Source organism: Lissotriton vulgaris, chromosome 7, assembly GCF_964263255.1.
Source record: "Lissotriton vulgaris chromosome 7, aLisVul1.2, whole genome shotgun sequence".
NCBI classification, from domain to species: domain Eukaryota; kingdom Metazoa; phylum Chordata; class Amphibia; order Caudata; family Salamandridae; genus Lissotriton; species Lissotriton vulgaris.
In genome coordinates, this window is record NC_141695.1 from 600,006,482 (window position 1) to 600,020,546 (window position 14,065).

The 14,065-nt window shown below is 46.6% G+C and overlaps 1 protein-coding gene across 1 annotated transcript in view; it reads left to right on the forward strand.

The window, feature by feature from the left end:
- Positions 1–7,006: 7,006 nt before the first annotated feature.
- LOC147702089 (peroxisomal acyl-coenzyme A oxidase 1-like) overlaps positions 7,007–14,065 on the forward strand; it is a 213,787-nt gene continuing 206,728 nt past the window's right edge. The window contains exon 1 of the mRNA XM_086930718.1: positions 7,007–7,237. Within this exon, the coding sequence (XP_086786844.1) occupies positions 7,123–7,237 (115 nt within the window). The 5' untranslated portion in view covers positions 7,007–7,122. The remainder of the gene's footprint in view (positions 7,238–14,065) is intronic.

Consider the following 14,065-nt stretch of genomic DNA (forward strand, 5'->3'; position numbering starts at 1 on the left):
TACAAAATACATTTCTCTAGAATTGTCGTGTAGTTAGAGTTGCTCTCCGCACCTGTGTGCAATCTACATATTGTGGGAGAATTGCAACTGCGGACATTTATTCATATTATGTAGCGTCTCACATACTCGTGGTGAATGAATGGTGGTACAACTCCCCCACGGATCCGGCATATGCGATAGAACATGTAGCAATGGAGCGGGTTCCCCTCCTTCATCTTTTATACAGTTCACATGCCTAGAGTTCCTCCCGCCGGCTGGTAGAGTTGTGATACAGCTATGGCGGGCTAAAGTCTGACAGATGGGCTGGAATGGGAAACTCACCCAGAAAACCACCCTATGGCAGGGTACATACCTCCCCCCAGTGGCTGCTCTGAAGGGGTTCCGGAGTTGGGACCTTGTGGGGATCTCGACCCTCGGGATGTGTTGCAGGGCACCACATTAAAATCCTTCCAACAACTTCAGGCCGATTTCGACCTCCATATAACATAATTCTACAAATTTCTTCAACTTCGACATGCACTCACCCCCCTGATTCGCACACTGGAGACCCTCCCGGAATTTCACCCCATGGAGGGCCGCCTGCTGATGGGCAACCTTGGCCTCCACAAGATTAGGCAAATATATCAGACTCTGACGACCCACACACCAACTACCCTTGACAATACACGACCAGCGTGGCAGGCCGACATCTCAGACATGACTGATGATGACTGGGCGGAAACCATAGCTAGGCCGAGGGGTTCGGCGGTCTCCACTAGATACCGTCAAATACAGTTCAAATACCTGCACCGGGCGTACTATACCCGGACTTGACTCTGGCGAATGGGAGTTATTCAGTCCACCACATGTCTGTGGTGTGACCGGGAGGAGTGAACATTTCTGCACACGGTATGGAGCTGCACGGTGTTGCCACCCTTTTGGTGCAGGATTCGGTCCTGCCTGAATGAAGTACTATCGTGGTAGCTCCCACTTGACCCGCGACTCTTCCTATTACACAGCACTGATGACATTGGGGGGAATAGGTACAAGCAGCACTTACTGTTTCTGGCTCTTACTATTGCCAAGAGGGACATAGCACAACTGTGTAAAGCAACATCTCCCCGACCTTGAGTAAATGGAAGATCGAGTTAGACAGATGTATGGGAGCCGAGATAGATGTGTTCATTGGACGGGGATGCCCTGCAAAACACCGGAAGATCTGGACCCGATAGATGACATATCGAGGTATCGAACTTCCTCCCCTGCTGGATAAGGATCCCTGAGTGGGGCCCCTTTATCTTTATTACTCATTAGTATCTACTTCACCTTGACCGTGCTATGCAGCTCCGTTTGCATATGAATATCGATGCCACTATGCCGTATGTACTAGTATGGAGATCGAGAATTGTCTGCACATTGTTTCTATTGCTTCACCTACATATTTGGCAGGTGTTATTTAATGGCAGAAATGTGGGTATTTGTGTGAACATCCTCCTTTCTCTCCTACAGGCCATTGTAGGGCTATTGCCCAACCTCTTAAAGAATAGCCCAATAAAATTTGTTGTTAAAAAAAGAAAGGCAACGCTGTTAAAGAAACACAAAAAAATGCATAACTGAGTCAGTTGCTTACCAATGTAAAACACAGAAACATACTGAAGTCAGGGCCACATGAACGAATATTACATTTTGTGAGTTCCTTATTGCGACTTTTTGCGACTCGCAATTAGGACGTTTCAAAATGCGATGTACAACATTGTGTTTGACACTGTGTGAGAATGCCTGTGGGTATAAATGGACCTGCCTCATCAGTATTCATGAGGCAGGTAGCAATTTGAGACCCCTTGGGAATGGCCAAAATCACAGGGAGGGTGCCCTGCTGGGATCAGTGGACTGCCATATCTGTGATTGCTTTTTAAATAACATTTTTTTCATTCAGCCTGTTTTTCTTAAAGGAAAATAGGATGCATTTCAAAAACAAAAATTTTTAAGTTTTCTTTTCAATTTTTAGGACGAACCTGGGCAGCGCATGCACTGCTATGCAAGGCATGCTGTATTTTAGTATGCACTTGAAGGCCCGCCCACTCTCCGCCCATATTTGTCATTCGCTTGTGTCAATGTCCTTCGTAAATGCTGGCTTCTGTTTTGTACACAGGCTTGTTAGTCCCTCCTTAGTACCGCCTTGTCTTCATTTGTAACCTCCCATGAGGACACCCCCTTTTACAAGTGTTGTCGCTTGGTAAGTTTTAATTGCAGCTTCCGGGCACTATTTCATGTAATGGTTTTCGCATGCCTGCTGTTGCAGGCGGGACATGCTCTCTCACAACACTGATAGTGGTGTTTGTGCCTTTGCTTTACTAGCCAAGACAAAAGTGGCTGCATGTTTTTTTTAAATATATATTGCCCCATGCTGCACTTACACTTTAATGTCGGTGTTGCTCCTTTCCTTAAACGAGCTGAGTCTAAGGAAAGTGGTGTGGCTGCCATTAAAGTGAAAGCGCAGCAAGGGGCACGTTTTCAAAAAAGCATTTGTTTGTCAATTTTGTTTGTCGATTTGACAAACAAATGCTTTTTTAGGTCTCGCCCTGGAATTCGCATCCGAAGGATGCGTCCAGGGCGGAGACTTATAGTCGGCTGACACGGGGGAATGAGGGACACAAAACTGTGACGAGCGTGGATTGAGCTGCGTGCACGCGCGTCAACATTCACGCATGCGCACATCACAGCCACACGCATACACAGCACTCACGCATGCGCACATACACACGCATACACAGGCACACCCCCGTCACCTACACGCATACACAGAGACCCCTCCACACACACCAGCCCCTCTCCTCTCGGCTCCACACACACGCACACGCATTTACACTTACACAGACACGCAGGCACCCAGACAGGCAACCCCCCCCCCCGTCACACACACGCATACACACGCATACACACAGACTCCAGGACACATACACATACACACACACATGCACGCTCACACACATACACAGTCCGCCGCCGCGCGCGCGCACACAGATGCCCCCCGCCCCCCCCCCAACAAGGCGACGCCCCACTCACCGGCATCCTCAGTGCAGCGGCTCCCACCGGCAGCAAGACTCTTCTTCCCTTCTTCGGCACCGGGGCGCAGGGTAGGCTCCTGCCTGCTCCGGTGCGCCAAACAATCGCGGCTCTTCCGTGGGAGGCGGGGTAGGCTCCCGCCCTCCTACTTCCGGTTGTCCCGCCCGGCCTGCCTGACTTCCTGTTCGCAGGCCGGCGGAAAACGAAAGCGGGAGTCCGCCGTAATTGCTTACCTTAGGGCAAAGGAGCGTGTGCGCGGCGGTTTCCTTTGCCGCGCGCGTTGATTGGTAAATGCGCAGTGAGTATTTTTTATAAAACTGTAAAATACTTGAATCAAATGCGCATCACGACGTCTGCGCATGTCCGTGACTTGGTATGATACAAGGAGGCAGGAGAGGAGAGTGTGCGAGCGGCCGGTTTCCTTTGCCGTGCATGTTGTTTTGCCAAGCGTGTTGTTCGTTGAGGGTGGAATGCGCAGTGAGTTTTTTATGAGAAAATTATTAGGTACAATTGCACGGACTTGATTCCTGGAGTACACCCTGTCCACGCACAGAGGACTCCTGAGCCGTGGATGGATCTGGTTTCCCAGGCGACCGATGGCCGGGTTGTGTGCCTGGCCCTCTCCATCAAGTCTTCGTCTGATCTGTTTTGATAAGGACGGGTCGGGTGGGTTCGTTGTTATGGGTGATTGATTTTTTTTTTTGTAAGTACATTCCTCCAAGATACAGTGAAACGTTTAGTACTTTGGTATTGCGGGTACATTTTGTCTCTTACCTCGTAGCTTCTAATCTACGGCCTTGTGCTGTTGCAGGAACATATCATTTTGCCATTTTGTTCAGACATTGACCAAGCTTAGCTCCTCTGACATAAACCAGTGCACGCAGAAGAGGTACCCGTTTTATGCCACAAAAGGAACAGTAATGATGAGTGCAGAGTGAGTGCAGAGTGACAGTGAGTGCAGAGTGCATGCAGTGAGTGCAGAGTGACAGTGAGTGCAGAGTGCATGCAGAGTGACAGTGAGTGCAGAGTGACAGTGAGTGCAGAGTGACAGTGAGTGCAGAGTGACAGTGAGTGCAGAGTGACAGTGAGTGCAGAGTGAGTGCAGAGTGACAGTGAGTGCAGAGTGCATGCAATGAGTGCAGAGTGACAGTGAGTGCAGAGTGCATGCAGAGTGACAGTGAGTGCAGAGTGACAGTGAGTGCGGAGTGACAGTGAGTGCAGAGTGCGTGCAGAGTGACAGTGAGTGCAGAGTGAGTGCAGAGTGACAGTGAGTGCAGAGTGACAGTGAGTGCGGAGCGACAGTGAGTGCGGAGTGACAGTGAGTGCAGAGTGCGTGCAGAGTGACAGTGAGTGCAGAGTGAGTGCAGAGTGACAGTGAGTGCAGAGTGACAGTGAGTGCGGAGTGACAGTGAGTGCGGAGTGACAGTGAGTGCGGAGTGACAGTGAGTGCAGAGTGACAGTGAGTGCAGAGTGACAGTGAGTGCGGAGTGACAGTGAGTGCGGAGTGACAGTGAGTGCGGAGTGACAGTGAGTGCAGAGTGACAGTGAGTGCAGAGTGACAGTGAGTGCAGAGTGCAGAGTGACAGTGAGTGCAGAGTGACAGTGAGTGCAGAGTGACAGTGAGTGCGGAGTGACAGTGAGTGCGGAGTGACAGTGAGTGCAGAGTGACAGTGAGTGCAGAGTGACAGTGAGTGCAGAGTGACAGTGAGTGCAGAGTGCAGAGTGACAGTGAGTGCAGAGTGACAGTGAGTGCAGAGTGACAGTGAGTGCAGAGTGACAGTGAGTGCAGAGTGACAGTGAGTGCACAGTGACAGTGAGTGCAGAGTGACAGTGAGTGCAGAGTGAGTGCAGAGTGACAGTGAGTGCAGAGTGAGTGCAGAGTGACAGTGAGTGCAGAGTGACAGTGAGTGCAGAGTGACAGTGAGTGCAGAGTGCGTGCAGAGTGACAGTGAGTGCAGAGTGACAGTGAGTGCAGAGTGACAGTGAGTGCAGAGTGACAGTGAGTGCAGAGTGACAGTGAGTGCAGAGTGACAGTGAGTGCAGAGTGAGTGCAGAGTGACAGTGAGTGCAGAGTGAGTGCAGAGTGACAGTGAGTGCAGAGTGAGTGCAGAGTGACAGTGAGTGCAGAGTGACAGTGAGTGCAGAGTGACAGTGAGTGCAGAGTGACAGTGAGTGCAGAGTGACAGTGAGTGCAGAGTGACAGTGAGTGCAGAGTGACAGTGAGTGCAGAGTGCGTGCAGAGTGACAGTGCGTGCAGAGTGACAGTGCGTGCAGAGTGACAGTGAGTGCAGAGTGACAGTGAGTACAGTCACTCAGCACCACCACATTATCAGTCAGAACCACCACAGCATCACTCAGAACCACCACAGCACCACTCAGCACCACCACAGCATCACTCAGCATCACTCAGCACCACCACAGCACCACCATAGCACCACTCAGCACCACCACTGCATCACTCAGCATCACCACAGCCCCATTCAGCACCACCACAGCATCACTCAGCACCACCACAGCACAAATATGTTCTCTCAATGTTTCAAGCTTTATTACAAATGTCACAAAAAGATGTTAATATTTCACTTCTGTTCTTGGATTTTGTTACAATAAAATACACTGAACATAATCTTCACAAAAGTTATTTACAAAAGTTTGAGCTATTGCCATTATAAATTACAATCACTTTTATTAAGTATTAAAAAAAATTAAAAGCCATTGTTATTTGTAATATCAATACATCTAAGTCACGTAAATACAAATGTTGCATTACAAATGCTATAGGTGTCACATTTGCGAAAGTTATAACTATTGGCATTGTAAATGACAAAGCTATTAATTTAGCTATTTTCAAAACCAACACATAAATGAACGTTTGGTAAATTTCCATTAAAATATTTGACTTTTTTACTAAGATATTATTATACTGTTTTATGCAAACAAAATTTAGATACTGCATAAATAACTTTAATAAAACATATTTTATATGAAGCTTTTTATGTAAAAAAAAAATATAGCATAAAGCAAAAAACAATTGCCATTTACAATGCTAATAGCTCAAACTTAAATAATGCGAGACCTATTGCATTGCAAATGCTTGTTTGTAAAAGAGCCCCTTACCGCACTTTCATTTTAATGGCAGCCACACCTTTTTTTAGACATGACTAGTCTAAAGAAAGGGGCAGAGACGAAATTAAGGTGTAATTTTTTACAAACTAGTATTTGTAATGCAATAGGTGTTGCATTTACGAAACTCACGTAAATGCGAGACCTATTGCATTGGAAATGTGTGTCTAAGAGTAGGCTGGGGTCCATAGGACCAATTCTGGTCTTAAAAAAAAAATGTTGGCCACATTTGCAAATGGGTTTCCACAAACTTGAAGTTGTTGGTAAACTGCGAATGTTTTGCGACCGCATTCCGTTCGCAAAACATTTATACATCCCCCTGCGACTCGCTATAGGTAAGGGAAGCCCTTAACACCCCCTTCTTAATATCGACTTGCAAATCCTACTTTGCGATTCGGTAATAGGTTACTGACTCGCAAAATAGGGTTGGTACATGTCAAAAGGCTTAGTACATGTCAAAAGCTATTTAGCGTTCGTAAAAGGCCAGATTCTCCATTTGCGATCGCTAAAACCTTTTATACATGTGGCCCAATGTTACATGCATGGATCATTTTCGCATACGCTGATTAGAGTAAAGTAAAAAAATATGCAAGTTACAGGTGTTCAATATGTGTATTTAACTAAACATTTATCCTGAAAATAACGTCCAGTAGTACAATTTCTCAATGAAGACTGGCCAAGACTATTTTTTTCCTCTTCTGATTTTTCTCTGCCACCATATGTTCAGATTAAGCTTGGGACGGTGTCCGACTTAGTTTACCAGTTCCAAACAGGTAGGGGGCGGGGCGTGCTGCGCCTCCGTGCAGTATGTTCAAGCTCAGTCGTCAGGAGTAGAAGATTAAGGAGCTGCTGCGCACGAGGCCCCATCATTCCAGCACCGCCGGGCCGTGCCGCCCAACCCCACAGGTCTCAGACTCAGAGCCCCGCCGTCCAGGATCGCCTTTTACCCGGACCATGCCCGCGCACCCAGACCTGCAGCGGGAGCGCGCCTCCGCCACCTTCAACCCCGAGCTCCTCACTCACATACTAGACGGGGGTGCAGAGCGGACCGAACGGAGACGGGAGATTGGTAAGAGCCCGGGCAGAGTCCTATGTATGTATAGGCATGTATAGGCCTAGAAACATTATATGCGATTCAGTCTTACAGGACGTGATTTCATGCAGACTTGCATAGAAGCAAACGTGAAAATAACATGTTAAAGTTTTACTTTTTATAAATCACATGTAATTGTTCCCCCTTTCAACGTGAGCTCTGACAATACTTTTAAACGGACACCTTGAACTCAGTAATTACATGTTTAAATGGCTTTTTAGTGAGCAAACTAAATATGCTGGCTATTTGTTAAACATTTCATTTGCTGTCAATGCACGTTTGTTTCTATAAAGCACAAAACTGCTTAACATTTGCAATTAGCAATAGAAGGGTTAATGGTGGGAAGTTCTCTGCGCCTCAAATAAGAAATTAAAACATAAACCCTTCTGGCCTATTCTCACGAATAAAGTATGGGATGATGCCAGTAGGATTGGGGGGTGGGGGTTTGCAAACACCCTAAGGCCGGGTTAAACATGCAGTGTTTACAAATGCAAGCGCCTGCAGTACTGGGACACAAGGTGGTGTCTCAGCTTCGGGCTCAGGAAAACAGTGTCTCCTGTCTAAAACCACGAGGTCTCGCCTATGTGACAAATATTGTCTTTGTCAATGTCTTTTAGCCACGGTTTACAGCAGCATGCCTGCAGTTCGGCATGACTAAAATGTGGTATAGAGTAGAGTGGTGTGGAGTGGAGAGCCGTAGAGTAGAGTTGAGTGGCGCAAGTTGGGGCAGTGTTGAGTAGCATACAGTAGAATGGAATACAACAGAGCAGCTTAGAATAGAGAGGAGTGGTATAGAGTAGCATAGCATAGAGTGGAGTGATTAACAGTGGCATAGAGTAGAGTGGAGTAGAGTGCGTAGAGTGGCGTAGAGTGGAGTAGAGTGCGTAGAGTGGGGTGGAGTGGAGTGGCATAGAGGAGTGGCATGAAGTGGAGTGGTGTAGAGTGGAATGGCGTATAGTAGAGTGGATTGGCATGGAGTAGCGTAGAGTGGCATAGAGTAGAGCGGTGTAAAGTGGAATAGAATAAAGTGGCAAAGAGTGGCGTCCAATGGAATGGAATGGCATAGAGTAGAATGGCGTAGAGTGGAGTGGCATAGAGTGTCATAGAGTGGTACTGTGCAGAGTAGAGTTGCGTAGAGTGGTGTGGTGGGAGTAGAGTGACATGGAGTAGTGTAGAGTAAAGTGGAGTGGCGCAGAGTGCAATGGTGTAGAGGGGAGTGCCACAGTATAGAATGGCATAGAGTAAATTTGCAAAGGGTGAAGTGGAGTAGAGTTCATAGAGAGAATGGGCGTAAAGTGGATTGGCGTTGAGTATCCTGGGGTAGAGTAGAATGAACTTGCATGAAGTGGCATACAGTTTTCTCAAGCCAGATATTGGGCAAGCTATCTGTATCTGGTGAACAGTTCCCTTTGAGCATATGGGGTTGTATTGTCATAGCAATAGACTGACCTTCTTCTGGTAATTGTACAAGTATTTGATCGGGGATATGGAGTAAAGTTGGTCTATAAATACTGTCCCCTAGACCCTTCTACACACATATTTTTCTATACAGTTGAGTGGCCTACAGAAGAGTGGAGTGAAGTGGTATAGAGTGGAATGGAGCGGCATAGAATATAATGGGGTAGATGGAGTGGAATGGCATAGAGTGGAGTGGCATAGAGTAGGTTGGCGTAAAGTAGAGTGCCATAGTGTGGCTTTGCATAGACTGGAGTGAAGTGGCATATAGAAGAATGGTGTAGAGTGGAGTGGCATACAATAGAGTGGCCTACAGTCGAGTGGCACAAAGTAGAGAGGAGTGGCATAGTATAGAGTAGTATAGCGTAGAGGGGCATAATATAGAGTGGCATACGGTGAAGTGGCCTAGAGTGACGTAGAGTAAAGTGGCGTAGAGTAGAGTGGGGTGGCTTATACTGGTGTAAAGCGGCATGGATTGAAGGAGAGTAAAGTGGTTTAGAGTGCAAAACAGTGGAGTGGAGTAAACTAGCTTAGAGTGGCATAGAGAGGAATGGAATGACGTAGAGTGGAGTGGCGTAGAGGAGAGTGGCATAGAGTAAAGTGGAGTGGCATAGAGTAGGGTGGGGCGGAGTAGACTGGAGTGCTGTAGGGTACAGTGGCGTAGAGAAGAGTGGAGTGCCACAGAGTAGAGTGGTGCAGCGGGGTAGAGTGAAGTGGGGTAGAGTGCATAGAGTGGAATGGTGCAGAGTGGAGAGGACTGGAATTGAGTGCCGTAGAGGAGAGTGGCATATAGTAAGTGGCGTGGAGTGGTGAGGCATAGACGGCGGTGACGTAGGGTAGCGTGGCATAGTGTAGAGTGGCAAAGAGTGGAGTGGCACAGAGAACCTTAGAATGCCCTTGTGTGGAGTGACCTAGAGTACAGTGGCGTGGAGTTTAGTTGCATAGACTTGAGTGGTGTAGACCTAATTATATTTACCTGCCTCTTCTAAAATAATTCCCGAAAATTATGGGCAATTCTGCTCATAATTGCCTCCGAGATAAGCCATGTAATGCACCCCCTGGGGTAACCACAAGATGTAAAAGCATATTTAGGCCTCCTGTCATTCCAGAGCCTTACTGCCTTAGTAGCTTGCTGTGCTCCCCATCACGGCTACCCCAACCCTCATTGACCACTCAGCAGTCGCGCTAAAGTCAATGCACTTCTGACAGTCACGGCCACTTACCTGCTTCACCCTCAGCATGCAGGTGGTTAAAATGCGTCACAAATGCATTTTAATCCGGTGATGCAGACCTCCATTCTATAATGTGTTAGTCTAACGCCTGATGCGTTGTACTTGGGAGGCTGCACGCCTTTCTACACTTCATCTGGATAGTGGTAATGCCCTACTCCATGGCCTCCCAAACTCCATATTGGCACCATTTAGAGGCATCCTACACTCCGCAGCATGTCTCATTCAGGGCCTGAAGAAATATGATCATATCACCTCCATCCTGATGGAACTTCTTTGGCCATCTTCTTCAAAACAAACTGCATCATTTACAATGCCTTTATGGCCAGACCGGACCATAGCCAGGACACCATCATACTGTAGACTAAAAAGCTCAAAAAAGAAAAATCAGCAGCTTTATACATTTATGTACCAGAATCTGAAATAACATCCTCATATCCATCAGGATCACCCCAACAATTCTCCAATTTAGGAAAGAGTTTAACCCCTTGCGTGCTCATGACGAGACTAGCTCGTCATGAGTCACAATGGAGCTGTGCTCATGACGAGCTGGTCTCGTCATAACAGCTCCGCTCCACCCATGCCCGAATGATTCCCCGCCTTAATCAGTGGGCGTGGTTGTGACGAGACCAGCTTGTCATGAGCACAGCTCCACCGTGACTCATGACGAGCTGGTCTCGTCACGAGCAATGTGGTGCCGCGTTCACCCCCCGCACCGTGGGGGAATTACCCACGCAGGGAAGGGGTTAAGACTCACATCTTTAAAAAAGACTACATCACAATCCATTAACTGTCCACAGCCCAGTTTACTCTTTTATTACTCTTTGTCTTTATGCTTGTCTTTGACCATGTCCAGTGTTCTGCTGCTTTTGACTAGGTTTGTGCAACAGAAATAACATATACAAGCATACATACATACATATACCCATATAAACATACATACATGTTCAGTGTCAGCTAGCCTTTTTTTCTTATATAGCTTTTATTGCACAATCTGATACCAGGCATGTAAATGTCTGGGAATTATCAGAGTTCCTTTGACCTCCCATGGCATACCTTTCCACATCCAAGTACCACCAGCAATTTCATTCTTCAAGGTGCTGAATTTATTTCCAAATAAACACATCTGTGATGCCCCCTATTTAAATCGCCCCCCTTGGATGAAGGTGCAAGTAATTGAGAAAACCCAGAGTAAGCTAAACGTGGTAAGTGTCTGCCAAATTTCAAACGGTGCCGAAAGTATTACCAAAACAAAAATGTTTTAACAACCCCCCTTTAATTTTGCCTTTTTAGGGCTCGGCGACGTCATCACTTCGTCAGAAGTGGGGCGGAGCTGCGAGCCGTATTGTTAAGGGGAATCTGGATCGTGCTGGAAAAATTCCTCAGTGCGCGAGCTTTTTTAGTACATTATTTTACGATCTGCATGGTAATTGGTCCTTGCGGTGCCTTCTTTCTAGTAGCCTTATCTCAATAGGCCATGTGTAATTTTCGTTTGGCATTTCCTGCATTTTCTGTGCGGTTTCACGCACGGCAGTCCATTAATTTTAATTAGGAGCTGTCAGGGTGCCGCGATAATGTAATGCAGATGTTGTGGGCGCGTTCACCAGTCTGCAGTGAATGGCGCGAGTTTGTGCTTTTCCTGTGTTCTCTTTTTATGCTGGGTTACATTTTATTTCCATGCAACAAGTCAGTGCTAAAGGTCCTGTGAAACTTTTTTTTTTCTATTTATTAAGCTTCGCTGGGCATGAACGTTTCAGGCCGTGTTTACACTGTGTGGGATGGTTCGTCACCGGGTTAAAGGCCAGGCGTGGTGTTTGCCCAGCCCAGTGCGCGGAGGCTCGGTAGGCCTTGCGGAAGTCCTGTCGCCTTTCAGGTGCCACTCCTGAGAATGCGAGCACAGTTCATCGTGAATGCCAGCTAGGGGCAGCGGCGTACCCCCAACTCCGGTCATAGCCCTGTACCTTGTCGAAAGTGGAAGTGGACGGCTGCTCCTTCATAGCCCCTGACGGCTGGAATCTTGGGAAACACGGCTTTCGGGGAAAGGGGGTGTCAAGGAAAGAAAGGAGGGGTAGTTTTGCAGCATCGTCGGTAAGTCTAGCAACCCTAACTGTGAGCTCCTTAAAAAACATACGGTATGTTCGGAATAATGAATGCGCAAAGAAAGCAACAGGTAAAGATAAGCATGAGCGAATTTTGCGGATCTCGCGTTCGCGAATTTTGCGGATTTGCGGATTCGCAATCCGCAAAATCCGCGAATTCCCGCGAATTTGCGGATTTTTTTTTTTGTGTTCGCCCGTGTTTCTGCCAGTTCGCGAGGGTTTTGTACACTTTCGCAAATTGCGAACTTACCTGTCGGGTCGCAAGTTTCGCGAACTTGTTGTTTCTACGTGTCCAGCCTGTTTGGGACACTCTTCTTCATCACTGCCACTCTCTGTCACCACTGCCACTCTCTGACTACTCATGCCACCCTCTGGCCCACCCATGCCACCCTCTGTTTCATCACCACACCCTCTGGTTGTCCAGTGTACATTATTTTCGGCAAAGCAAAGCACACCTTCCCTGCCTCAAGTGACCTGAATTAATTTGGGGCTGATTAATGTGTCACAGAATATTTTTTTAGCTGGCACCTGCTTCCTTAGTGCGCCCTGATTAGTGATCTTTTGCACTTGCTAAGTGCTTTCATTGTTGCAAAATTAGTTACAACACCTGCCCTGCCCCAACTGACAATAATGAATTAGGGGCTGATTAATGGATTTTAACTTCCAGCCTGGCTCCTGCTTGTCTCCCTTAGCTGTAATTCAGGACCTTTGTGGCATATGTGTAACTATTCTGAGGTTCAGAGCAGGGTCACATAATAGTTTCAACTGGCAACTGAACTCTGGAGGGGCCCCTCAGGAAGCACTACAGGAAATGGCTACTAATGATGAGCCTGAACTTTTGAACCTGGTAAGTAGTTACTTTCAGTTTTGCTAAGATCGTATTTCTGCAATTTTGCACTTATTCGCGGGGCGCGAACTCACGCGAACAGTGCGAGCAGTGCGAGCAAAATCCGCTGCTCGCGGATTTGCGGATTTTGCGGGAGATTCGCGAATCTCGCGGATTGCGAATTTCCCGAAAATCCGCAAAATCCGCGAGCGGAACGGATTTTCCGCCCATGCCTAGGTATAGATGAGTTTCAATGTAAATGTAAAAATAAAACGAAACAAAGTATTTTTTCTGGTTGTCAAAGAAGATCAAAATAAGTTTTAAAATCTTTTTAGAAGACGGCTAACTAGCCCTGTTAAACTTACATTTTTAAAATATCTGCTGAACACATCGCTAGCAAACACGCTTTATGCATATTAATAGCTACGCGAAACATGAGGTTTTTAAAATTATTTGTCAAAGCTGAATAAGAAGTAATTTGTATTTAGAAATATTATCGTTCGGTTCTTAAAATAAAATATTTTTGTTTTACTATGATGGTATTTTTGTCTGTGTGCTTTTGCTGGTCCTTCACAAATACATTGCGTGGCTGTCGAGTCCTCTAGCAGTGTTCACACTTGCTGACCTGTCTACACTGCGTGCGTCATTTCCTGCATTAATTAGAATAAATATAAAACACATTTGTTCCTTAAGGTTCTGTGTCAGGGTCCCAAAGACGGACTGACTGGTAGCAGGACACCACTGATTGGATGGCACAGCGGGAGGTGGCTGTATCAACACTGATGGTGTCATTACGTTGGGACCAATCGAGTTACTGTTTAGTGTAGTTTTGTTCTCATGCAGTGCGAAGAGTGCCTGGTGACCGTATACCAGGTCTTTACAGCACAATATTAACAGGCATTCAACATAATTCAATGGGAAATGCCTCTCATTGCGTTCTCCACATTAGGTGTTAATCAAGTAGCAATAGTTTAGCTCAGTGTTTTTTTTCCATTTCTTCTCACTTAGGTTATCAAATTTAATATTTTATTTGCACTTGGATAGTTCTTTGCATACACAAGACTTAAATTGGTTAAGCTGAATAAAATGTCGCAGGAATTGATTGCAAACAAGTAGCAGGATGTTAAGACTAGAATTAGAAAAGCAAGAGAAACGAGGAGAGAAAGCCCAACGAAAAGAGCAAGACGCTTATCCA